Source organism: Borostomias antarcticus (assembly GCF_949987555.1).
Source record: "Borostomias antarcticus genome assembly, chromosome: 12".
Lineage (NCBI taxonomy): Eukaryota > Metazoa > Chordata > Actinopteri > Stomiiformes > Stomiidae > Borostomias > Borostomias antarcticus.
The window spans coordinates 15591928-15617044 of NC_140245.1; the positions used below are offsets into that span (position 1 = coordinate 15591928).

The 25117-nt window shown below is 43.1% G+C and overlaps 2 protein-coding genes across 2 annotated transcripts in view; one reads left to right on the plus strand and one right to left on the minus strand.

Annotated features, from left to right (window-relative positions):
- The window catches only part of LOC311315741 (sodium/hydrogen exchanger 2-like), a gene marked incomplete at both ends in the record, with an annotated part of 23341 nt that extends 18175 nt beyond the window's left edge, over positions 1-5166 (minus strand). Inside the window, 2 exons of the mRNA XM_084446444.1 lie at positions 3861-4324; positions 4905-5166. Coding sequence (XP_084302570.1) covers positions 3861-4324; positions 4905-5166 — 726 coding nt within the window. The remainder of the gene's footprint in view (positions 1-3860; positions 4325-4904) is intronic.
- Positions 5167-6175: 1009 nt separating this feature from the next.
- LOC311315742 (inositol polyphosphate-4-phosphatase type I A-like) overlaps positions 6176-25117 on the plus strand; it is a 64538-nt gene continuing 45596 nt past the window's right edge. The window contains exon 1 of the mRNA XM_084446445.1: positions 6176-6293. The gene's annotated coding sequence lies outside the window, so the exon portion shown is untranslated. The remainder of the gene's footprint in view (positions 6294-25117) is intronic.

The window sequence follows — 25117 nt, forward strand, 5'->3', positions numbered from 1 at the left end:
CACACACAGTGTGACCAATATTCAAGATTTAAACATCTGTTTATTAGCCATGTATATGGTTCACACATACTAGGAAATCTTGAATCTTGAAATCTTGAATCTTGAACATTGGTCACACAATGCAGCTGACAAACCAGCTTTGCAGCCTCATATTGTACAGTAGAACATGTTAGACTGGAGTAGAGGAATCTAAAGCATCTGTCTAATCCTACCGCAGGGAGAGTACTGCATCAACAAACCTACTGTATGTGGAACACTGTTGATGACCGAGCACAGATGCAGCCACAGTGAAATGCGCTGTAATACCATTCAGTGCTGCTTCCCACCAGTAGCTCCCATAGCCTTTGTTTTTGGATTTGTATTTTTCCACCCTGTGTATGTTATCTTGAAATTTAGATGTTTTAATGTTGTTTTTTTTGTCAGGGCAGTGCCAGTTCATATCAGATGTGTGGCCCAGTCCACACCCTTCTCTGTCTGAACAAGGGTCATGCAAACACCGGGCTGGGTCTCAACAGTCTTCAGTAGCTGCCTTTTCTCCTCACTTTTACCTTAGTACCCACTGATTTGACATTCCATGATTTAGATTCAAGGAAGACAGTGTAATACTTTTTCACACTTGCTAGTGATTTTTAGATAGATGCAGTTTTCTGGAAGTTTGTTCCAGATATGTGGAGCATAAAAACTGAACGCTGCTTCTCCATGTTTTGTTTTAACTCTGGGGATAGAAAGCAGGCCTGTGCCAGATGACCTGAGAGGTCTGGATGGTTCATAATATAGCAGCAGATCAGACATATATTTTGGCCCTAAACCATTCAGTGCTTTATAAACCAACAGCAATATTTTGAAGCCAATTCTTTGACAGACAGAAGGCCAGTGTAAAGACCTCAGAACTGGAGTGATGTGATCCACTTTCTTGGTCTTAGTGAGGACTCGAACAGCAGTGTTCTGAATCAGCTGCAGTTGTCTGATCGATTCTTTAGAGAGACCTGTAAACACACCGTTACAGTAGTCGAGTCTACTGAAGATAAACGCATGGACAAGTTTTTCCAAATCCTGCTGAGACATAAATCCTTTAATCCTTGATATATTCTTCAGGTGGTAGTAGGCTGTTTTTTAGTATTGCTGATTGGAGCTGAGCGCTGACTTTTAGTTGTTCTTCTTTGGCTCCAAAGACAATTACTTCAGTTTTATTTTTGTTTAGTTAAAGAAAGTTCTGGCACATCCAATTGTTGATTTGTTCAATGCACTTACTCAGCGCTTGTATGGGATTATGTCCCCTGGAGATATGGTGATATAAATTTGTGTCATCTGCGTAGCTGTGATTTAGTTGTTTTCCATAATTTGAGCTAGTGGGAGCATTTAAATGTTGAACAGAAAAGGCCCCAGAATGGAGGCTTGGGAAACTCCACAGGTCATTGTTGTCCGCTCAGATTTGTAATTGCCTAAAGACACAAAGTAGTCCCTGTCCTTCAAGTAGGATTAAAACCAGTCTAGCACTGTGCCAGAAATGTCCTGCCAGTTTTTCAGTTGGCCTAGTAATATGTTGTGGTCAACCGTGTCGAATGCAGCTAAATGGATGTCATTGAAGACCTTAACAAGAGTAGTCTCGGTGCTGTGGTGTGGTCAAAATCCTGACTGGAACATATCTAAACAACAATTGTTTAGTGCCAGTAAGTTGTTCAGCTGTTGAAATTATTATTTTCAATTATTTTATTTAAAAAGGTGAGGTTTGATATGGGCGAATTGTTCATTTGTGAGATGTCTAGATTATTCTTTTTTAAGAGTGGCTTGACAACTGTAGTTTTCAGAGTTTGTGAGAACGCACCTGAAAGAAGAGATGTGTTGACAATTTGTAAATCAGAGGCCATGCCATTAGATACATTTTTGAAAAAGCCTTTAGGCAGAATATTAGGGTAACAGGAGGAGGATTTCAGATATTGTATAATGTCCTTCAGGATTGTATGGTTGATCGAATAAAATTGTGTCATGGTATTGATTTTAAGTGGACATTGGGACAACACATATCCTGTACCTGATATGGAGGCACTGACTGCTTGTCTAATTTTCTGAATTACAAACAAATTAATTGCAGGCTGGTGGATAGTAGTTCAGAGTCTACTGACACAGGAGGGTTTGTTAGCCTATCGCCAGTGGCAAACAGAGCCAGGGGTGGTGCATGCACTTGGCATACAAGGCAATTGCCTAGAGCGCCAAGGCACTAGCGGCGCACAAATATCCGCTGGCACCCCCCCCCCCCCCCCCAATCGCCTTCCGCCGGGCCTGAACAGAGCACATGCATTATTATTGTTTTCGGTGCTGATGTCAGAAAAGAAGGACTGCCGTGCATTTCTCAGCTCCAAATTATGAATGCGAAGTCTCTCTTTATAGATGTCATAATGAACATGGAGATATGTTTTTCGCCACCTGCGTTCAGCTTTTTGACACTCTCTTTTTTCTATTCTGACCAGAGTGGTGTTTCTCCATGGAGATTGTTTCTTACAAGAGACCATCTTCACCTTAGTGGGCGCAATGGCATCAATAATATTTGTAATTTTAGAATTGAAATTATCTACAAGCTCATTGACTGAGACCCAAGAGAGGGCAGGTGTGGACGAGAAAGCCTGAGTAAATATGTCACCGGTGTTTTCAGTGATGTAGTGTTTTGTGATGACCTCTGTTTGAACATTTGTGTGCATGGAGATAGTACTCTCAACGAAAACACAGGAATGATCAGAGAGCGCAACATCAGACACCTCAACCTTAGAAATATTCAGACCTTTGGTGATGATCAAGTCCAGAGTGTGCCCCTTGTTGTGTGTGGGCTCCGTCACATGCTGAGTCAGTCCATACAGTAGTTATCAAGGACACAACACAGTTCTTTAGCCCCTCTGTCCTGAGGGTTGTGAACATGGATGTTAAAATCACCAACAATAACCACACAGTCAACGGCCGTTTTTCCCGACAAAGAACCTTCTTAAGGAACCCTTCTTAAGCAACCCTTTGTATGGGAGTTAAGAAGTAGGCTACTTTGGAGTTAAGTGCTTCTTAACTCGTTTGGGAAACCCGGCCAAAGTCAATACAGATAATAGCAGTTCAGCAAAGTCACCAAAAAAGTTTGGACAGTATTTAGGTGGCCTGTAGATTATTAGAAACGTGGCTCGAGAAGAGGAATTCAACTGAAGAGCCACATATTCAAAGGAACACACATTTCCGTAACACATCTGCTTACATTGGAGGGAGTCATTAAACAAAATGGAAACTCCCCCTCCTTTCTTATGCACTCAAGTTTCACTGAAGTTGGGAGTGGTTGACTCGATAAGAACAGCTGCACTGTTACCTTGGTCTAACCAAGACAGACAGACAGACAGACAGATAGACAGATAGACAGATAGACAGATAGATAGATAGATAGATAGATAGATAGATAGATACTATAATAATTAAATTGTTGTACATGCAACACATAAGCACAATAACAGTAAGTCCCAAAGGCATAATAAGAGCATTAGCATTGACCAGGCTGTCACTCAAATCAATCAGATCAAGCTGAGAACTGAGACCCTGATCCTTGGGGGCGAAACTGAGCAAACCTGTGAGACTTGAAACACAAACAAAAAACAAGAAACAGGGAGACACCCACGGCCGTTCATCCTGCAGGGCTGGGGGAGGATTCACCCCCGGGCTGGGGCAGTTGATAAACTGGGTTTGTAGGTTAAATGTGTCTGATTGTAGCTGGGGCATGTAGAGAATGGTATGTCATGCACAAACACCATCCAAGGTAACACAGGCCTTACAACAAAGTGTCAGTAAGTCAGTCAGCCAGACACTCCCTCTCAAGCCACTCCCTCTCAATCACTCACCACGGTGACGGCGTCGTTGAACAGGCTCTCGCCGAAGATCACGATGTACAGCTGCTCGTTGACGCCGATGTCCTCGAACACGGTGAGCACGGCCACGGGGTCCACGGCGGCGATGCAGGCGGCGAACAGCAGGTTCTCCTGCAGGTTGATGTCCTGGACGCCGAACGCCTCCACCTGACAGACGGCGTAGAGCGACAGGCCGATGCCCACGCTGTTCCACAGCGTGCCCACCACCGCGTACCACAGCACGGTGCCCACGTTCTCGAAGAATGGCCGGGTGGGCATGAAGTAGCCGTTGTCCAGCACGATGGGGGGCAGCATGTAGAGGAAGAAGACGTTGGAGCTCAGCACGGCGGGCGGCTCCTCCTTGACTGAGTGCATGATGGCGCCCACCACCAGCCCGATGCTGATGAGCAGGCACGGCTCCGGGACCCACACCGTGATTCTGTGGTAGACGTGGAAACCTGTGTGCACGTGCGCAGGGGGAGACGGGACAGCTGGGTTTGGGGTTTGCTTTAAGAAAATAAAGAGGTGGAATATATATATATACAGTATATACAGTGCATATATAGGCCTATATATATAGATATATATATATAAATATATATATATATATATTTACTGACCTCATTCCGCTTATAAACAGTGTTTGAAACAGTGTTACTACAGCATGTGCTCACTTTTATATTTTTATTTTTTTATAATGATGACCATTTTAGTAAGAAAGGCTGACTAGGGCCAGCGGTCGCAAATTAACCATGGTTAGGGCGTAGAAGCCTGATATGCAACTGTTTATGTTATTGTAACCTGTTACAATGTTGTTTGTATTATCCCAGACAAATAGGCCTAAACCAATAAATAAATAAATAAATAATATAGAATGAGTTTCTATCTCCCTCACTCTCGGGTCTCTCTAACACACCTCTCAAAAACGCACACACGCACGCACGCACGCACGCACACACACACACACACACACACACACACACACACACACACACACACACACACACACACACACACACTTAATTGGCATAGGCTTACCAATCTTGGCGAATGAGGCAAGTAGCACCCAGAGCGTGAACTCAAAGGGGACCTGTATTCTGGGGTAGTCCATGGTGAACACGGGTAGATTGGCCTTCTCCGCATTCGGAAACGCTTGAGGCACATTGTGGATCGGTTTCACAACGGGAGGCTTGGTGGCACCGGCTGGATTTGGAGATATCTCGCATCTTACCACTAAACCAAGACCTAGAAGAAGCCCACAGACCACACTGCTCCATTTCGTCTGAAGGAAGTTGAGCATGTTTAGTCAATAATCAGGGTCAATCCAAAAATAAAAATCTATGATAATCAAAATAGTCTATGGATCCGGAAATGTAGGCTACGTGAGAGTAGCCTAGGTTGTTTGAAAAAGAGAAAGCACCGCTTCTTGATTCGGAAAGGTTCCCAACCCAAATGCCTCTGATTGGAGATTGCAGTTGTGGCCTCACACCCCTCTCGATCCGCGCGCCCTGGGTGGAGTCACACGCTGTCGGCTGACAGACAGGTAGCCGGGTAGCCAGGTATCTGTCCCTGAAAGACAGGACAGGAGGGAAACTGTCCCGTGAAGTTACCATTTTGATCAGAAGGGAGAAGATTGACTTATTAATTTGATCAAGTTATTACAATCGTTGTGCTGTGCAATGGAGTTGGAAAGGTAAGATTGTGCCATGATGCAGGTGCAGCGCGTCACGCCATAAATCGAGATCTAGGCTACGTTTACAAATTATGACCACATGATAGCAGTAGAGGACAGTCTTGCCACAGTTTCCAGGCAGTCAATTTGCAAAATAATCAGTGAAAAAATGAACCACGGCTCAAAGATACGATTCAATATAAAATGCACCTTTATTGGATGGTCAGTGTGACCGTATTCCTACTGTGATTTGGTTGTCTTCACAAATATTTAGTTGATAGCTCATAGATAAGATGTTCATGTTGACAAATAATAATAATAACAATCATAATCATAATCGTAATCGTAATCATAATCATAATCATAATAGGCAAATACATCCAGAGCTTTTTACAAAGTTGCAGAATAAAAAAGTCTTAGCCCCCCGCCCTCCACCGAAAAAATAAATAAATAGGCTACATAAACATATTTAGTCTGAATTTATTAAACACAGTCATGTATGACCACTACTCTCCACATATTGAAGAAATGGTGGTAAGACATATGTTTTACATAGGCTACGCTTTTTGCAAACGTGCAGTTTTGAAAAGGGGATATTTCTTCCGTCTTTTAGTTCCAAGTTCTAGTCACATGACTGACTCGCCTGACCGAGGAGGCAGGCTGGAGGCACTGCAGCTGAAACAGCCGCTAATGTCAAGACAGAAAGACAGTCTCCCTCCTGCCAACTGAAATGGATTTTTATACGACGTAGAAATGTAAGTATTTTGCATTTTCAAATACAACCGATAAGCGACATGCGAGCTAGCCTGCAATTCACCAAACCTTCACGCGTCCGTAGCGCGGAAGCTAAATAAGCTAATTAGCTCATTGTTTACAAAAAATGTCAGCTCAACTTCAGACACTTCATAAGGTTACAGTATTGTAATGTGACCGTGCAGTCTGTTATAACATTTGCTTATTCGATTCATTGGCCAGTTATTTGTTTATTGGAAGTCAAATATAGCGCTGATGATAACAATGAATGTACCTCTTGTAGACGCGTGTAGCATCATCACGGCAAGGTGCTCGACTGGGCTATACCGTCAAATAGCCTATGGTTTAGTTTTACAAACCCATATTTTGAGTGTTGAACAAACGTTGTGATGTTTTGTGTTACACATTAATTATAACCAGTGTTCATCTGCAACAATAACCCACAGTGCTGAACAACCTCACGGACTTGGCATGCCAGGGTTTCTGAAGCTGTACTGTTACTGTAGGCTATACTGATACATAATCCTGATGGGAAACTGACGGGGTTGGCGGCGTCTTCCGAGGAAATGCATCACTTTCACATGGCTGAATGAAACCAAGCTTGCCACGTGCCAGCTCCTAAGACAGCAAGTCATCCAGGATGCCAGCTAGGAGAACGGCCTGTCTCGCCCGGCCCACTTAAAACATAGTTTAGTGTCCATTTCAAAGGATCCCAACAGATTCAGATGAAGACATCTCTCGGTTGTAGATAACGCACCCTAAGCCTGCACCGTAGGCAGTTCTGGCCAGCATGGTCAGATATATTACCATCTCATGCATTGGGCATCTTTGCGCATCATGTCAGTATGATTTGAAGATGGCGGCCGAGTGCAGTGGAGGGAATGGAGTCATTAAAGTAGGCGTGAGTTGTTTCATATTGGGTTCTGAGATCCAAGGTCACAGGGACATGCTCATCGATTTGAGAGGGATGCAACAGCAGTAATAAACAGAGCAGAGGAGAGACGACATGGACAGACCACCAGGCTTGGCCGTGTGTGCCAACGTTTAAGTCCTGCCAAGCCGAGGCTGTCGGCCGCTGGTGTTGAGATTCAACAGTCTGTCTCAGATTCTCTCCATCTCTCTCTCTCTCTCTCTCTCTCTCTCTCTCTCTCTCTCTCTCTCTCTCTCTCTCCCCCCCCATCACCCCCACCTGAACTCGGAGAAGGTGAACCTGAGCCTGTTGATTCATATCCAGTGTCATGTTTCATCCAAGACAGATCATCTGTCTCATACTCTTCTCTGAAGTACACACACACACACTGAAAACAGACGCCATACTAGCTACACGCTCACAAGACACTCATAAAGCATCATATGACACTCTCACTCTCACCCACTGTCAGATGTGCGCTCACGTAGCACACTTGCTAGCCGACTCTGCTTCTTTAGCCTACTCTAGCTATAATAACATGCACGTGCGCACACACACACACACTCACGCATGTTATGTCACATGTGCATGCTACGTTATACTGTTGTTTCTTTATGCCCACGGCATCTGCACACTCAACTCTTCAACTTTCACACCTCCATGGACTAGGCCCACCCCACACACACACACAGAAACGAACACACACAAACACAAACAGTTGTGACTTCACGTATGGCCTATTTGTTCTGCTAAAATGAGCACCCTACCCACACTAGTTTAGCTATTCTGCAGCTTGTACAGCACTACTGTTTCCTGCAGAAAGCTCATAGGGGGGATCCATGTTGTTGGCAGCCATGTTGTTGGCGCCCCACAAACACAGACCCCAACAGCAGTGAATTATTGATGATCCACGTGTGCGGAAAAGTGAAACCTGTCGCAGTTGGGCTGTGCTTGCTGGACTAAAGAGCTAAGGATAGCACCCCTGGAGAGATGGAGAGAGAGAGAGGGGGGAAGGGAGGGAGATGGAGGGAGGGAAATGGAGAGAGAGAGAGAACATGTCTGAAAACGTGACTGAGAAGCAGAAGTGGCTCCATGCTTTATTATTTAGTCAGACACTACTGTGTTTTACTTTGCTATTCTTGCACTTGGGCTTCAGCACTAGATTATGCTCCTAGTCGCTTGTTTAGAAAGGAGATGCACCTGTGAGTTCTGGCAAGTAGTAGTACACTGACTACCTATGTTACATACAATTATTGTAATGCTGTGTTCACACTGGGCGTGGCGAGAAAATTTGCGCCACCCAGTTCGCCCAATCTCACCACGGGATCCATGGGTTGCCGCGCGAATCCGCAGCAGAAAGTTAAAAAAATTGAACTTTTGCGAATGTCGCAGCGCGGCGAATCCTGGCCGCCGCGCCGCCGAGTTTGGCAATTTGCGCCGCCCGTGCCGCCAGCCGCCCAGTTCGCGCAAATTGTATTGATTTTCTATGTAAACTCGCCGCGCCACAGGAAAAATTTGCACCCGGTGTGAACACAGCATAAGTCGCTTTGGATAAAAGTTTCTTCTAAACGACTAATATAATGTAGTCCAGGCCAGCTCAGGCCTCGTTTCTAAGACCAGGTACAGTATGCTGCAAAAATGGATGCTCGACTGAGGGAAATGTGAATTTTATGATAGAATGAATTAATTGAATACCGGAGGCCCTTTTACTTATAATTAACGATGAATTAGGTTGTACTAGCAGGACTACAGTCAGCCAAACTGCAATATTTCATCCTACCACATGGCAAGTTTTAGTGGAGCATCCAGACCACTCCAGGCCAGCTCCTTAGTCAGTGTTGCACAGTAGCCGCCAGCAGGCGTTGTTGACCAAGCAAACTCAATTCGACTGGCAGTAGGCCTAGTCCTATAACTGCCTATAGTTTAAACTAGTACATTCTTTGTATTATATGATGTAGTATATTGTGTATATTGTACATTGTATATTGTGTATATTGATATTGTCTATAAGCAAAACGAAGGCAACACATTGTGTTATTCTCATGAGATTTCGACTCTCGACAAGATCCAGAGTTAGCAAATCACTTCCTCTTTCTTTTGCTGTCACTTCTAAGGTTTGTGTTGTATTTAGCCTATTTTAGTATTAGTATTGTACTATCTTAGAATACTGTGATGCCTTGCTATGTTGCATATTTCCATTGCCTTCATGAGTGCTACAACGTGAACCCTAGTATAGCGCAGTATTTCAGTATGCTGTGATGGCTCCTAACTTATCCTATCTATCTATAATACCTTGCTGCTATGAAAATCCAAATTACCCCACCCTGGGGGATAATAAAAGCTATCCTATCCTATTAACCAGCAATATTCCTACTGCTGCGAGGTAACACCCACACGCCCACTCGCTAATGTTTGTCATTCAAACACTTCTGCAATGAATGGACTATAATATCCATTCATGAGTTGGTCCGTAGGCCTTATGGTTAATGTGTGTGAATAGGCTATGTTGTCAATAGCGTTATTATCACAAACATTTGAATAGACTTCCTCCCTGTCTTTCTGTGAAATTCGCAAACCAGCAACACTGAACATGCATGTCCTCAATGTATTTATATTAGGCTTTTATTAGCCTATCCTAGAGATGTAACGATAACCGGTATAATGATAAACCGTGATAAAATTTGATTTATCATGATAAAATGACCATTAAAACCGTGTTTGATTTTGAAGTACTGTCCAGCATCAACCAAAGTTAGCAAGTGTCCAAGACGCATTATTTTAATGTTTATTCAAACAAAAAGTGCGTAGTGCTGCTAATTTTATTTGTGTTTTCAATATAAAATTTGGTGAAATGATTTCAGTGTATGTATATCAGTAGTTTTTGAAAATGTTCAGCACATTTTATAATACTGCGATAATATTGATAACCGTGATCATTTTGTTCACTATAATCGTGATATTAAATTGTCATACCGTTACATCTCTAGCCTATCCAACCATAAAACTGGACCAGTCCAATTAATTTTGAATGTAATTTTATTCTTTCAGTTTTAAAGAATACAGTGTCCACACATGCATCCATCTGACAAGAAATAGGCATAGCCTACTGAAAATACATGTCAAGCAGTGTGTAGCCTATAGGCATGTAACGATGCCTCGCGATGCAGTTAAAAATCGTTTTTTTTGTGTCACGATTCAAATCGGTGCAGATGAAACGAGAAACATGACAGCGGCAAACATGGATGTATCGAGTGAGTCCAAAATTGAGGATGCACCCACAAGTTTCAAGTCAGAGGTGTGGACGCATTTTGGCTTCCCTGTTTTCAGAAATGAAAATGGTGAGAAGTTAACAGACAAAACAAAAACAGCATGCAAGTTATAATTTGTCCGCAAGTTCATCTTGTAAAAAAATTGTGAGAAAATCGCATCGTCAACCCTGCATCATGAATCGCATTGCATCATGAGTTGAGTGAATCGTTACATGCCTAGTAGTAGGGCTGGTTGTCGATTCGAATTTCAAGAATCGATTCGATTCCGATTCACAAGGTTCCGAATCGATTATCACAATTTAATTTGATTCGATTCGATTCAATATCGATTCGGTTAGTGTTACTAAAACCTGTTTTTTTTTGCTGTAACCTTAATTACATGACTGCCAAGTTATGCAACACAGCAACAGGCCTACTACGGCTGGGTATCGATACTGATTTCCAAAAATGAATGAATGAATGAATCATTGAATGAATTAATCAACTATGCATTCCTTCATTTATTCATTAATTCATTAAATAAAAGATCGATTTTGTGATTCATGAATCGATTATTATTATTTTTTAACCCAGCCCTACCTAGTAGCCTAACACGCAGTGAGTAGGCTAATAGCCTAGTGGCCGTATTGCCACCACCAACCGCAATTACTTTATCACTGTCTGGAGATGGTCGATGTGGTCATTGCATTACTCCCTGGTCAGCCTCTCGTACCAGAAGGTCTCTATGGCGACGATTTAGCGCCTCTGTGGTCGAGGGCTTTGCCACGCGCCGGATGGAATGCTTCAGTTGGTGCCAGACCGTCTTGATTGGGTTGAGATCAGGAGACTTTCAAATGAAAAGATAAGAAGTTTAAAACATTTTTAAAAATATTTGTTGCTGCTTATGTTACGCAATGAAATACGAGGATAATAAATAAGATACTTTATTGATCCCCCAGGGGGAAATTTGGTGTTTCAGCAGTTGAAAAATTACAGAAAGGCTGGAAAGAAACACTAGATAAAGAGTAGGGATATCACGATACCAAAAATTTAGTAGTCGATACCAATACCAGTGAAATTCCACGAATCTCGATACCCAATTCGATACCATGGTAGCAATAATAATAATCCCATGTAGCCTACTTCAACATACAGCCTACTTTATTAAAAACATAATCCTCTATCTGATACTGTAGGCCTACTGTGGAAGGAAGATTGAGACCTCAATTATTAGGTAAACTAGTTGAGTGACTGTTAGAAAAAAGCAGGATACACAGGCATTATGCAAAATAAACAGACCTGATAAAATGTTTCTTTAAGGCTTGAGCCACGACTATCATAAGCTTAGCTAGATGTATCTATGTTGGCTGGCTTGTTCTGTCTTGCTAGCAAAACAACTTGGCTAACTAGCTAGTTAGCAAATAGCAGGTTGGCCTGCAGCTTCTGTGACAAATATGGTCAACCTATGTTAGCTATCATGAAGGGTACAAAGGGATGCATTCAAAAATGTTTATTGCAAACCTGGCAAAGGATGCTGGCATCTAAGAAACCAACTGGCAATAGAACAAGCTAGCTAGCTAACGTTAGCAACTGACCTCAACAAGACATGGCCGTATGGCTAGCAAGTAGCCAAAAGCTGTGCCAAAAAAACAGCCAGTTTTTTAAGACTTTTGATTGATTTTGGTAGGTTACTATCAGTCCTCTAGTTTATAGTGGTACAAAATAGATTAATAAAATCGAATTGGACTGGCACATTTTTAAGAGATTGTGTATGTAGAATGTACATTGGAAAGTACAGAGGATAGCCTGGTGACACGAGGCTAATGTGAAAGCGAAAGTTAACGTTAATAGCAGCCACATACAAGCCCATTCTGAGACAATTCGTATGTGTTGTTTTGTGTCTCCTCAATCCAAGAAAGTTAGCTGACATTACTGCTAGCGGTTTAGTTTACTTTAGTTTAATAGTTTAAAATTCAGAGACAGTGCAGATTAAGGAATATTTCTGTAAACATGCTGGTTTAGCCAAATTGGCTAATTTCCAACCATAGTCTCTGGGGCAGATGGCATGAGCACTACAATAATTAAAATACATTAAAATACATTATAATAACAAATAATACATAATTACATAAAAAACATACAAATGTTAGCTAAGGACCTGACGGGCACGTACGCTCTCCCACACACACACACACACCACACACACACACATGCGCACATGCACGCACACAGATCAGTGTGGACACTGTTGGTTCTCCAGAAGCTATTTCTTAACACCACTTTTGAAAGAGTAGTAAGTTGGGGACTCTCTGATAGATTGTGGCACTGCATTCCACTGATGGGTTGCTTTGAAGGAGAAGACCGCCTGGCTAAATGCACTTATTCTAGATGGTAAGGTGCAGTCACTCCTAGCTGCACCTCTCGTAACCCTGGCTGAGGCAGATTTGAGTTCGGTGAAACCAGATAGAGGAGCGGGAGTTGACCCATGCAGGATCTTAAAGATGAGCAGAGATTTTTGTAGGTTTTCCCAGCTAAACAGGTTAGATTTTTTTCAAGATATGGCAGTGGTAATAAGAAAATGGCGTTTTATCTAAGGTTTTCAGTGCTTGTTTATAAAGTGATTGCAGAGGGTTTAAATCAGAATTGCAAGCATTTGACCAACTTATCAGACAGTAATGTTGGAAAGAACCATTGATTGAAGCTTTGCTGCCTTGGTTGAAAGAAAGTCTCTACTGAACTTGAAATTTGACAGACTGAATTTAAGGGGAGACACGGTAGGTGAAAACATCGTTTTTCAACACCCTGGTCAAATTTGAGATTTTGTGCTAGTTTGCTTCCATAACATGTCTTCTTTCATACTAGTGGAAATAAAACATCAAAAATACGCATTTAGATGTTTATTTTACTTCATTTAGTCTGTTTGCGTCTGTAGATTCTTCCTAAAATCACCAAAAGTTAGCATCTTTTCGCAACGTCTCGCAGCGTTTCTTTCGTCTGGACCGGGTCATGCCGGGTATCATTGGATTGGTCTCTCTCTCTAGCACAATGTTATCGCAACCAAACATGATAGTTTCATTTGTATCAGCAACCAATCGTGGAAATACAAAGGCGGGTTTGATGCTAACCGTGAAATCTCATTGGCTGTTGTTGATTTCTGAGAACGTGATTGGTTCAGCGCGTCATGTGACACGTTTCCACTTCCTTATATCTAATCCAAACAATGCCGTCTGTAAAGCGTTCTAAACGTAATAAGCAACAACGACAACAGTGTTTGCCCGCAAGGTTGAACAGAAAACAAGAGAAACTAAATGGAAAGGTTTACATTTATGAGATATAAAGTGCCTATTCGCGCAAGTTGTCATTAGCCGGTGCTAGCATGTCCAGTGAGCAGCAGGGAGATGAGGCTAGCGTTAGCATGTCCAGTGAGCAGCAGAGAGATGCGGCGCGTTTGAATGAGCTGATAACTGGGTTGATTTGTCCTAATTGTGCAGGGACTGGTCTTAAAATTAACATAGATCCTCAGAATAGTGGGTTCTGTAGTACTTTGCTCTTAGAGTGCAGTCTTTGTGAGAAATGGCTATCGCAAAAGTGTCTACACATCGACTCGGCTTCATGATACAACTAGGAATGATGTTGCATTTGATGTCAATGTGAGGATGGTCCTCTTAGCGCACGAGTTAGGGTTGGGGTATGCAGCTCTCCAAAAGATTAGTAAAGTGTTAGGGATCCCAGGGCTTCATCTGAAAACGTATCAGAAACATGACAAGAGGGTGAAAGGTAGGCTATTGAAACGTGTTCTCTCTCTCTCTCTCTCTCTCTCTCTAGCCAATATCAGAAGCCTATACATATGCAAAGTAGTCTCCCTCTCTCTACCTGTGGCATTTCTACATGCATCCATAAACTGACCAAATAAACTGTTTTAATTTCAGTTGCTGAAATAGAGAGAGGTCTGGAGTCCTTGCACAGAAGCAGAGAGCAGATTAGGCAGGCATATGCAGATGTGGACCCAGAGGTAGGTAAGCTGACTGCCAATAAATGCAAAATGTTACAAAATGATTACAGTTATTGAGAATTATTACAATAATTCTCAATAACCAGCGTTCAGTGGACAACATGAAGGCAGCAATATGGGGTAGTCTGCTTCACTTATGACAACCCCATGCGCACCAGGAACATATTGTGGTTTTAGGACAGTTTTGTGGACTGCAGCTGAGTGGGTTCTACAAACCAGCTGCCTAGAACAGTTTTGTGGATAGCTAGTGTGGTGCCATCTGAGGAGTGACTCTGTAGACCTATGACGACGTAGCTTGATGTCTCCTATGGTGTTGCTTTTGACGATGGTTATATCACTTGTTTGTTTGGCAATCTATATTTAGCTTCTATTGGTGTTTACCCTGCATTGTTTACCATATCTTGTCCTGTGTATTTATGAATCAGCTTACTCTTCATGTTCATTCATTCATTCATTCATTCATTCATTCATTCATTCATGTTTTCTCCATGTAAAACGCTTAAAAAAACACATAAAGTTAGATAATCTGTTTTCTCATGCATGTCCTCGTCAAATGTGTCTATCTTTGTCCATGATCTGTTTAACAAAATAATACAAGCTTTCTAAAAGGGAATGTTCTCTTCCCTACTAACATTGTCTCGTCTCTAGTCTCGTCTTACTAACATCCCACTCGTGGGCTGTACCTTGACGTGGTGAGTGGGCTTCCAACTAAACAGGTCTTGCTTCTCTATACAAAATGTCTACTCCTGGACTATTCTGAATCCACAACATGCTGTGTTATTCAGTTTTCAGTTTCTATGTGTTTTCAGATGTTGTGTAATGTTGTTACTAATGATGTGATTGGATACTGTGTTTGTAAATATTGGTTTACAATGCAAATGTATGGTTTTTTACAATACAAATTTTCAAAGCCCGTTTTCTCAAAATGAGTTATTTCTCATCTTAGGGACATCAAAACCACCACTTGAGTAGCACCAACATACACCTAACTTTCCAGTTTTGTTCCAATCCATATTCTGAAGGGTTTGGCCAAGGGGGATTTTTTAAATTTCATTCATAGCCTGATTTATATAACAGTTTATCCCTAAAACATGGCGAAAATTGGTCTTTTTATGACTGTTGACAGTATTTTCTGATTTCTGAAGTGAAGTAAAGAGATATCAAAAATCCCCCTTGGACAAAGTTTGAATAGGGATATGTGAACAAAATGAAACAAGAATTTTGAATCTGGCTTGAACCAGTTAAAAAAATTGATGTCCCGAAATTATGCAAATTAGCGCATATAATGCCTAATTTGCATATTTATCCATAAGATTTCAGAAAACTTGTAATACAAAAAAGATGCTCCTTAATGTACCTAACAAACTGGGGGAGTTTGATGGTGATACCTATTAAGGAATTCTTTTTTCCTATTCACCTGGGGTGTCTCCCCTTAACCTTATTACTAACTCTTTTGATGTGGCTTTTGAAATCCAGATTTCTATCAATGTGTACTCCTAAGTACTTATACTCTGACAGTCTGAAGTTTCTCTCAAGAGATAAAAATGTCCTGTACTATAACATTACTATGGACCTTGGAGAAGAACAAACTGTTTTAGAAATATTCAGTTGTAAGCAACAGTTGTTTAGCCAGGATGTAATATTCACCATAACATCGGTTAGCTTAGTTGCAACATCTTCTGCAGTTCTACCATGTGCAAAATCATCAGCATACATTAATACATTGCATTGTCCACACACAGAAGGCAGATCATTAATGTACATGCTGAACAGGATCGGACCGATTACAGATCCCTGTGGAACACCCATTGACAGACACAGAGCAGTAGATTTATGATTTAAGCAATAAACCATGAGAGGCCATGTGTTATAGTGATTTTTTAACAGCCAGGGGGCGTTGTTAGGCACGATGCGAAGCGGAGTCCCTAAAACCCCCCTAGCTGTTATAAAATCCCTATAACACACCGCCTCGAGTGGTTTATTGCTTTTATACAACGGTTACTACAGATATTAGTGTAAAATAAACACACAGCAATGTAAAATATTAACATTTATTCAAAACGAAGCATCATTCCCTCAATTCCGCCGAGCAAAATAGTTCCCCTAACAAAAGGGTTGCCAAGCAACAACAACTACAATGCATTGGATCAATGGGAGGCACATTAATACTTAAAATGGAATGATATGCGGTCCCAGGTGTGTGTTACAAAGTATTTTAACACGGCTTCCAGCCAATCAGAATCAAGAACCAGAACTAACCGTTGTATAATTTCTATTTTGACATGTTGGGAACGAAATGAGAGGTAGGATTTGAAGAGGTTGAGAAACTTTGAGGAAAAATAAAAGTTGAGAAGCTTTTGCAATAAAATATCATGATTAACAGTGTCAAATGCTCTTTTTTTTAAATCAAGGAACACAGCCCACACAACCCCATCCCAATCCATCGATGCCTTGACTTTCTCTATGAAGAAGCATGTCGCCGTTTCTGTCGAATGATTAGCCCTGAATCCAAATTGCATTTCATGAAGTGGGTAGGAGCTATTGTTGAGATGGTCAACGATTTGCTTAGCAATCAATTTTTCAAGTACCTTTGATGCAATGGGCAGGATACTGATGGGCCTGTAATTGGATGTCATCAGTGGGTAACCACTTTTGAATAAAGGGACCACAACAGCAGGCTTTCACGGGTTGGGAAAACTTCCTACATTGAAAGCAATATTAATGATATGGGTTAGTGGCTTAGCTATTGAGGAATTTACCTCTTTTAACATTAGTGTGTCCATGCCATAGACATCCTTGGCCCTTGAGGATTTGAGGAGGCTATTACATTTGTAACCTCAGTCTCAGACACTAATCTTGGTAAGACTGCTGACTCACTGGTGTTCACAGTAGGATCAGCTTTATTTTCATGAACTGTGAAGCTTTGGGCTATACAGTAGTTGCCACTGACTCAACTAAATATTAATTGAGGGATGAAGTCACAGCGGTTGGACTCTGTAAACTTATATAATTGATTCGTAATTCAAGTGGCTTAATTGTACTATTGTTTCGACCTGTTAATTGTTTAATCTGACTCCATATAACCTTTGAATTGCCATGAGCATTTTCAATAATTGTGATGAAAAAGCCAGCCTTTGCTTTTCTCAGTTCCCTTGATGTTTTGTTTCTCAGCATGGTAAATTTGTGTCTGTCATGGGACCTCCTTGATTTTGAGGCCAGTTTTAGAGCATTATCGCTCTCCTTCATTAATTTTTTGACATGATTATTTACCCAGGTAGGAGTCTGTTTCCTGTTTTTACGTTTCATTCATCATTGAGAATTCATCAATTGTAGATTTTAATTTTGCCATTAAATTTTGACTGTTTTTTTCTAAGTAATTTTTAAGAAGGACATCATCCCAGTTTAAGTTTTGTAAGGCTGATTTAAAGTCTTCTTGCTTATTTCTTGGAATGCCAAAGACTTCTCTATTCCCACCCAGTGTGTTCGAGAGTGAGACATGATTGAAGTCTCCGTTGACAATCATCAGTGCGGTGCATTGTTTATAGGCCCGCTACCTTGGCGTGGATAATGTCACAGGCGCACGCAGCATTAGCCGGGGGGGGATAACAATGGCGTGCGAGAATTCGTGGGGGATATAGTTTGGTCTTGCCCCTATTTCCAGCAGTTCAGTGTCAGGAGTACAGATGCTGTCCTTCACTGTTATGTGCTCATTTCTCATTGACAAATACGTCTAGCCCACCTCTTGTTTTCTTGCTGCTGTCTCGTCTTCTGTCTGCCCGCACCAGAGTGACCCATCCAAGTTTCTTCATACTCCCTTTGGCTGCATACCAGGCCTGTCAGCTCATCTGTCTTGTTGGCAAGAGATCTCACATTTCCATTACGATCCTTGGCAAATATCGTTTGAACCTCTTCCTTCTAGAGATGGGACCGATCCGATCCAGTATCAGATGAAGTGAAAAAGCGCCAGTGTTCATTCATTCAATCATAGACTATAATTTACATTTCCTTCAGTCCAGTGTCTAGTTCACAAACTAGCCTACCTTTCAGACCTTTTGCTTATGCTTGCAAACGTTATGCCGACAAAAGTTTAAACTTGTTTGCAAAGAACATTCGCAAGAGTGAAAGTCTTGAGTTGCATGCGCTGCTGGAGTTGGTTACACTAGACGGTGGTGGATTATTTCCAAAAGCAAATGCGCCAATTTGGCAATATTTCAGATTTCAACCCAATGCTAAAAGGGAACCTGATAACATTAATGAGGCAATCTGTAAACTAGAGCCATTTCTCCCTCTCCTTACTCGTCATGTCATAGTGAAGTATGACACTGTTGCTCTACTGAGGATGAAAGCCACTCTGTTGCAGGTGCAGAGTGACAGGAGAGCAGAGCAGACGGGGGCTCATCCCAAGATTCTATTTTACAATTTACTTTTTATTTGATGAAAGTGGGCGCTGATATGAGAAAATTAATAAATAGACTAAATCGGATTGAAGGATTCTTTCATTGTTAGACCTACATCCAATATACCGTACAAGTAAACATATGTTGTGTAAAATTGATGAGTAAACAGACACCTCAACAACAAGATACAAGATATCCTAATAATAAAAACAGTTGCAGTACAGTAGCAATACAGTAATAATATGGTGTGTGCAAAGTGTATGTTAATGATAATAATTAATTAAGTTCATGATAAATAATTATTCAAGAGAAAAGACCGCTGATATCGGATCGGTATCGGCAGATATTCAAATTCTGGTATCGGAATCGGATCGGTGCATCTCTACTTCCTTAGTTCTTTTTTCTCTCTCTCTCTCTCTCTCTCTCTCTCTCTCTCTCTCTCTCTCTCTCACTCCGGCTCACTGCCCACACTGGTGGACGCGTACTGTAGCTCCGCGACTCAAAAATAGCAATCAAAATAAAAATAAAAACGGACTACATTATAACTGCTGCTGCTGCATCGTTTTTGGTCGGCTTCAGGACTGTTGCAATGTTGGCTGGCAGGGCAGGTCTTGGGAGAAAGGAGAATTTATCCTTGAAGAGGACACTTGCATCTCGCCTCCACTCAAACACCAGCTCTACCAATCCCGTCCTGAAGTTAGTGGTGTGTGCCTCAAATCTCTTCTTTGTGACCCATACTTTCGAACGCTTGCTCCACACTTGGTCAATCACAGGTTTGCCTGAGAAAGAAAAAAATATAGATAATCACACTAATACAGGCATTTCTTTCTCTACATCTCTCTCTGACACATACATGCACACACAAAGATAATTTATACTTCTGACTTTGAGAGTCCAGACTTTCCTACTACTTATTTCCTAGTCAATGTTGAAAGTTCCGACCAAAGAATCTAAAGTGATCGTTTTAGATTCCTTGGTTTAGACCTGGAGCCGATTTCCAGAGAGTGAATGTAGAAAGCACCATAACCCTAACCCTCTAGCTCTAGCCTACTCTATAAAGTTAGTTCAACAAAATGAAAAATATGCGATCACACACTCACACAAAAGATGACAACCAACGCACAGATGTCATTTAGTTCTTTGGCTCAGTTTCCCGCAATGCATGCTGGTTAATTGAGTCTTTCAAAATAACAGCGTCTGTAACCACCATATTCAGTTTATTGAACTTATTACTAAAAATAATGACATTTTCGGGTTTGATTTATGTTCATTGTAAACAAGACACATATTACGTTATTATTATGTGTTTAGAGGCTACAAAATCAAATAATTCTCCTTTAATATGACACATCGCTAATAAAAAATATATATACAATTGCGCTTGAGTATGGTATCTTGTAAGAATCGATGCGTTGATCCCAGGAACTCATTTTTAACATAAGGAGCAGCTCAGAGTTTGATGATCTCCTCCTCATAGAAGTCTAGAGTCATGATACCTGATTAGAGGGCAACTAGCAATGTAATACTGTATGTAGCCTATTCATTATTTATGAATACAAATATACCTTCAAAAATCAACAACAGGCCTGGACCCTGGTGAGAAATGCCTCAAATGTTTGGATGTTTGTCCCAGTGGCGTCCCTTCTATCTGTAGCAGGTCAGAGCGGAGTGTTCCGGCGCCACGCGTGCTACGCCCTGCTCACGCTGCACAGGATTCTACACACAACTGGTTGTGATCAGCTTGACCTTAAACAACTTTTATTGTCACCTTATTCTATGACATGAAAGGCATTTGTGCATCAAGCGCTGGTTAAATGGTTGTTAAAGATAAAATAGCCTTTAGGCAAAACTTGTTTGCATGTATTAGATTGGACTTCGACTTGTGTCTTGGCTGAATGATAGGCTTGGCTGAATGACTTTCATTATGAAAAAATAGGGTCTATATTTTTCAATATTTTTTATTTAGGATTGATTTTTGACATGAAATATTGTATAATTGTTTTCAATAAGCAAAATATGCATTGCGACAAATAGAGTTTGATAGATGGATGGATTTAATTAACTTAATGGCAGTCCTGATTTCAATAGCAACTAGCCATGAACGAAATGTAACTTAATGCATTTGCCCCACGAAAAACATGATTCCTATTTCAACACCCCTCCTCCCCCTGCTGCAAGTTCATTCATATTCAAGTAAACTGGATGGAGGCTGTAGGCAGTCAAATCAAACAAGCTTGACATGTATTTGGAAACAGCTAGCATAGCAAGCTAGCACAACCTGTTTGATGGTATTTAATTTTGGTAAATGACTGCACTAATGATTGTGCCACTTGGGCAGCTGTGTTTGAGTGTGACTTGAATCTAATAAATGTATCATGCATTGGTAAATACGGGTTGAAATCAAATAGTCCTCACTGGTTTAGTGCTGTTTATTGAATGTATATTTGATGTCTTTACTCAGACAGACAGGTCAAACTGAGAAACGTAGTCTACATTATAAGCGACGCCAACCAGCTTGTCAGAGAAGCCTAGTAGCCTACTACCCTGTAGCAGTTTACTGCCCCTGTAGCAGTGCTCTACTGCCCCTCCTGGTTGCGGGATGTACTGTAATATTGTTTTAGCGGCGCTGCAACTGTCGTTGTTTTCTCTCACCTCGTGTGGTAGGACGAAGTATTGCAGTTTGGCTAACTGTACATCCCAAATATCATCCAGAAAATCATGGTTGATTACAGAAGGGCTCTCCGTTCAAGTTTAAACGTTCAAAGAAAACGTGTCAAAACGTCCGCCTCTGTTGGCTGAATTTGAACGCCGCCCAGGTGCTGTTGACTAGTCCAGGCCAGGCCAGGTCAGGTCAGGTAAGGCCCGGGACGCTGCTGGGAGGTTGTGCTGTTGGCTAGTCCAGGTCAGGCCAGGCCAGGCCCGGTCAGGTAAGGCCTGGGACGCTGCTGGGAGGTTGTGCTGTTGGCTAGTCCAGGTCAGGCCAGGCCAGGCCCTGTCAGGTCAGGTCAGGTCAGGTAAGGCCTGGGACGCTGCTGGGAGGTTGTGCTGTTGTGGTGTTGCTTTCGGAGCCTGGCCCTCTTTAGCCATATTGGTGTTTGCAGTTTTGTTTGATCTCTCAGTGGCTCACCAACGCCACGTCCAGCCACAGTTGTGCATACGAGGCTACGGTCAGTCAGAATCCAGCCTGCCTCTGTGCTGCCCGGGCTGGGGGTTTAGAACCAAGCCTGTCCTGACCGGTGGACGGCTGCTCATGAACAGTAGGGCAGCTGCTCGGTCTCTCTCTCACACACGTGATGGTGCTCGGTCTCTCTCTCACACACGTGATGGATGACCCCCCCCCCCTTCCTCTCTCATATCCGGTTGAGTGTCCGCTGAGTGTCCCTTCCTGACCATCTCTGCCAGCTCCAGGCTGCAGGGGAGAACAGCTCTTATCCATCAGCTGCACCCAGCAACGCTGCAGAGACACGGAGCAGAGAGGGAGAGAAGGAGGCGAGGGGGATGGGATACAGCAGCCCAGTACCCTAGATAAGGAGAGGGAGAGGGTGGTATAGCTAGCGTGGGAGAGAGAGAGAGGGAGAGGGAGGTATAGCTAGCGTGGGGGAGAGAGAGAGTGAGGTATAGCTAGCATGGGGGAGAGAGAGAGGGAGAGGAATAGCTAGTGTGAGAGAGAGAGAGAGGGGGAGAGAGGGAGGTATAGCTAGCGTGGGGGAGAGAGGGAGGTATAGCTAGCGTGGGAGAGGGAGAGAGAGGGAGTGAGGAATAGCTAGTGTGAGAGAGAGAGAGGGAGGTATAGCTAGCGTGGGGGAGAGAGAGGGAGAGGGAGGTATAGCTAGCGTGGGAGAGAGAGAGGGAGGTATAGCTAGCGTGGGGGAGAGAGAGTGAGGTATAGCTAGCATGGGGGAGAGAGAGAGGGAGAGGAATAGCTAGTGTGAGAGAGAGAGGGGGGGGGAGAGAGGGAGGTATAGCTAGCGTGGGGGAGAGAGGGAGAGAGAGGGAGGTATAGCTAGCGTGGGAGAGGGAGAGAGAGGGAGGTATAGCTAGCGTGGGGGAGAGAGAGAGGGAGGTATAGCTAGCGTGGGGGAGAGAGAGAAGGAGAGAGGAATAGCTAGTGTGAGAGAGAGAGAGAGAGAGGGAGGTATAGCTAGCGTGGGGGAGAGAGAGAGGGAGAGAGGGAGGTATAGCTAGCGTGGGAGAGAGAGAGAGAGAGGGAGGTATAGCTAGCGTGGGGGGGAGAGAGAGGGAGGGAGAGAGGTATAGCTAGTGTGAGAGAGAGGGAGGTATAGCTAGTGTGGGGGGGGGAGAGAGGGAGGGAGAGAGAGGGAGGGAGAGAGGTATAGCTAGTGTGAGAGAGAGATGGAGGTAGAGCTAGTGTGAGAGAGAGAGGGAGGTAGAGCTAGTGTGTGAGAGAGAGAGGGAGGTATAGCTAGTGTGAGAGAGAGAGGGAGGTAGAGCTAGTGTGAGAGAGAGAGGTATAGCTAGTGTGAGAGAGAGAGGGAGGTATAGCTAGTGTGAGAGAGAGGGAGGTATAGCTAGTGTGAGAGAGAGAGAGAGGGAGGTATAGCTAGCGTGGGGGAGGGAGAGGGAGGGAGAGAGAGAGGGAGAGGTATAGCTCACTGCTGCAGCTCTGATGCTGCCGGACCTCCTCCACTGAGTGCCGGTGCCGTCGCCGTGCCGACCGAGCCGTGTGCGCTGACAGGAGGGAGACGCAGGACAGGAGGAGAAAGGGAGGGAGGGAGGGAGGAGGGAGGGAGGATCCCCTCGCATGTTCTCCTTCTGTCCTCTAAGGGGGGGGGGGGGCGGAGCTGATTGGAGCGCAGTGCACGGAATGGACAGCTGGCCTGTCATCAGTAGGTCAGTAGGCCCGGTGCCGTTCCCAGACTGTTTGGTCCTGCTGGGGTAGGCTCCGCCCTGTCGGCCTCTGGAACCCAGAAACTGAGGCAGGGGAGAGGTAGGCAAATACCCACCGTGTGCGTGTGTGAGGTCTAGCTAATTTGTATTTCCACGTTTTGAATCTAAAGTGCACTAATGTGCTGAATGGCTGGAGGCCATCTTGGGAGGGGTCTTGTTTTGAGTTTAAAAGGGTGTTATCTTGATAGCCTGGCTTCGCCAGACCCTATTCGCAAAAATGCGAAAGGTCTGGAAATTCTCAGTCCATTTTCGAGTTTGGAGTTATCAACGGTAGCAGACCAAAATGCCTCTGGACTTCAGAAATGCAGACTACAGAATATACATAGTACAGTAGCAATACGCATAAATAGAACAAGGAATATATACAGTATACAGCATGTGGAGAGTATAGAATACAGTATGTACATACATACAACCAGACTGTATGGATATGTCTAGTAATACTCATACTGTATATATTACACATACATACATACATACATACTGTACATACATACATACAACCAGACTGTATGGATATTGTCTAGTAAGACTCATTCTGTATATACATCCATCCATCCAGACTGTGGACATGTCTAGTAAGTAGGGGTGTAACAATATATCGTGCCACAATATATCGCGATACAGAAACGTCACAATACGTATCGTCAAGGTGAAAACAATATTGTGATATGTTTATCGTATGTCAGTGAACGCTGGATACACAACGCTGGTAAGAAACATGTCTGTTGTCTCTAGGCCTATCCTGGATATTACAACAGTTAAGCTCTAAATTCACAAAGTATAGTGGAGTAGAAATGTGGAGAAATGCACTATTGGTGTGAACAGCAGCGCTACTGCTTCACACCTGCCCTTAGTGTATCGTATCGTATTGTTATCGTCAACCCAATACCGTGTATCGTATCGTGAGATCAGTGTATCGTTACACCCCTACTAGTAAGACTGATGCAGTATAACAACACTCAGAAACGCTCAGGCACTGTTATACCGTCTGATGGCTGTTGTAGGAACGCCTGAACCGCTCTGTTTTGCACCTGGGTGGGAGGAGCCTGTGGCTGAAGGTGCTCCCCATCTGCCACAGCTCGCCATAGACGGGATGGGAGGGGTCGTCCAGAATAGACCCTCATCCCTCATCCTCCTCTCCACCAGACTCCAGGCTGTCCAGTTGTTGACGCACGTCAGAGCCGTTCCTCCTCACCAGCTTGTTTGTCTCCCCAGACCTGGTGTTGCCTCCCCAGCAGGTCACAGCAAAGAACAGTGTGCTGCTCCCACAGACTGGTAGAACATCCGCAGCAGCCTGCTACACATGGAAGGACCTGAGCCTCCTGAGGAAGAACAGTCTGCTCTGTCC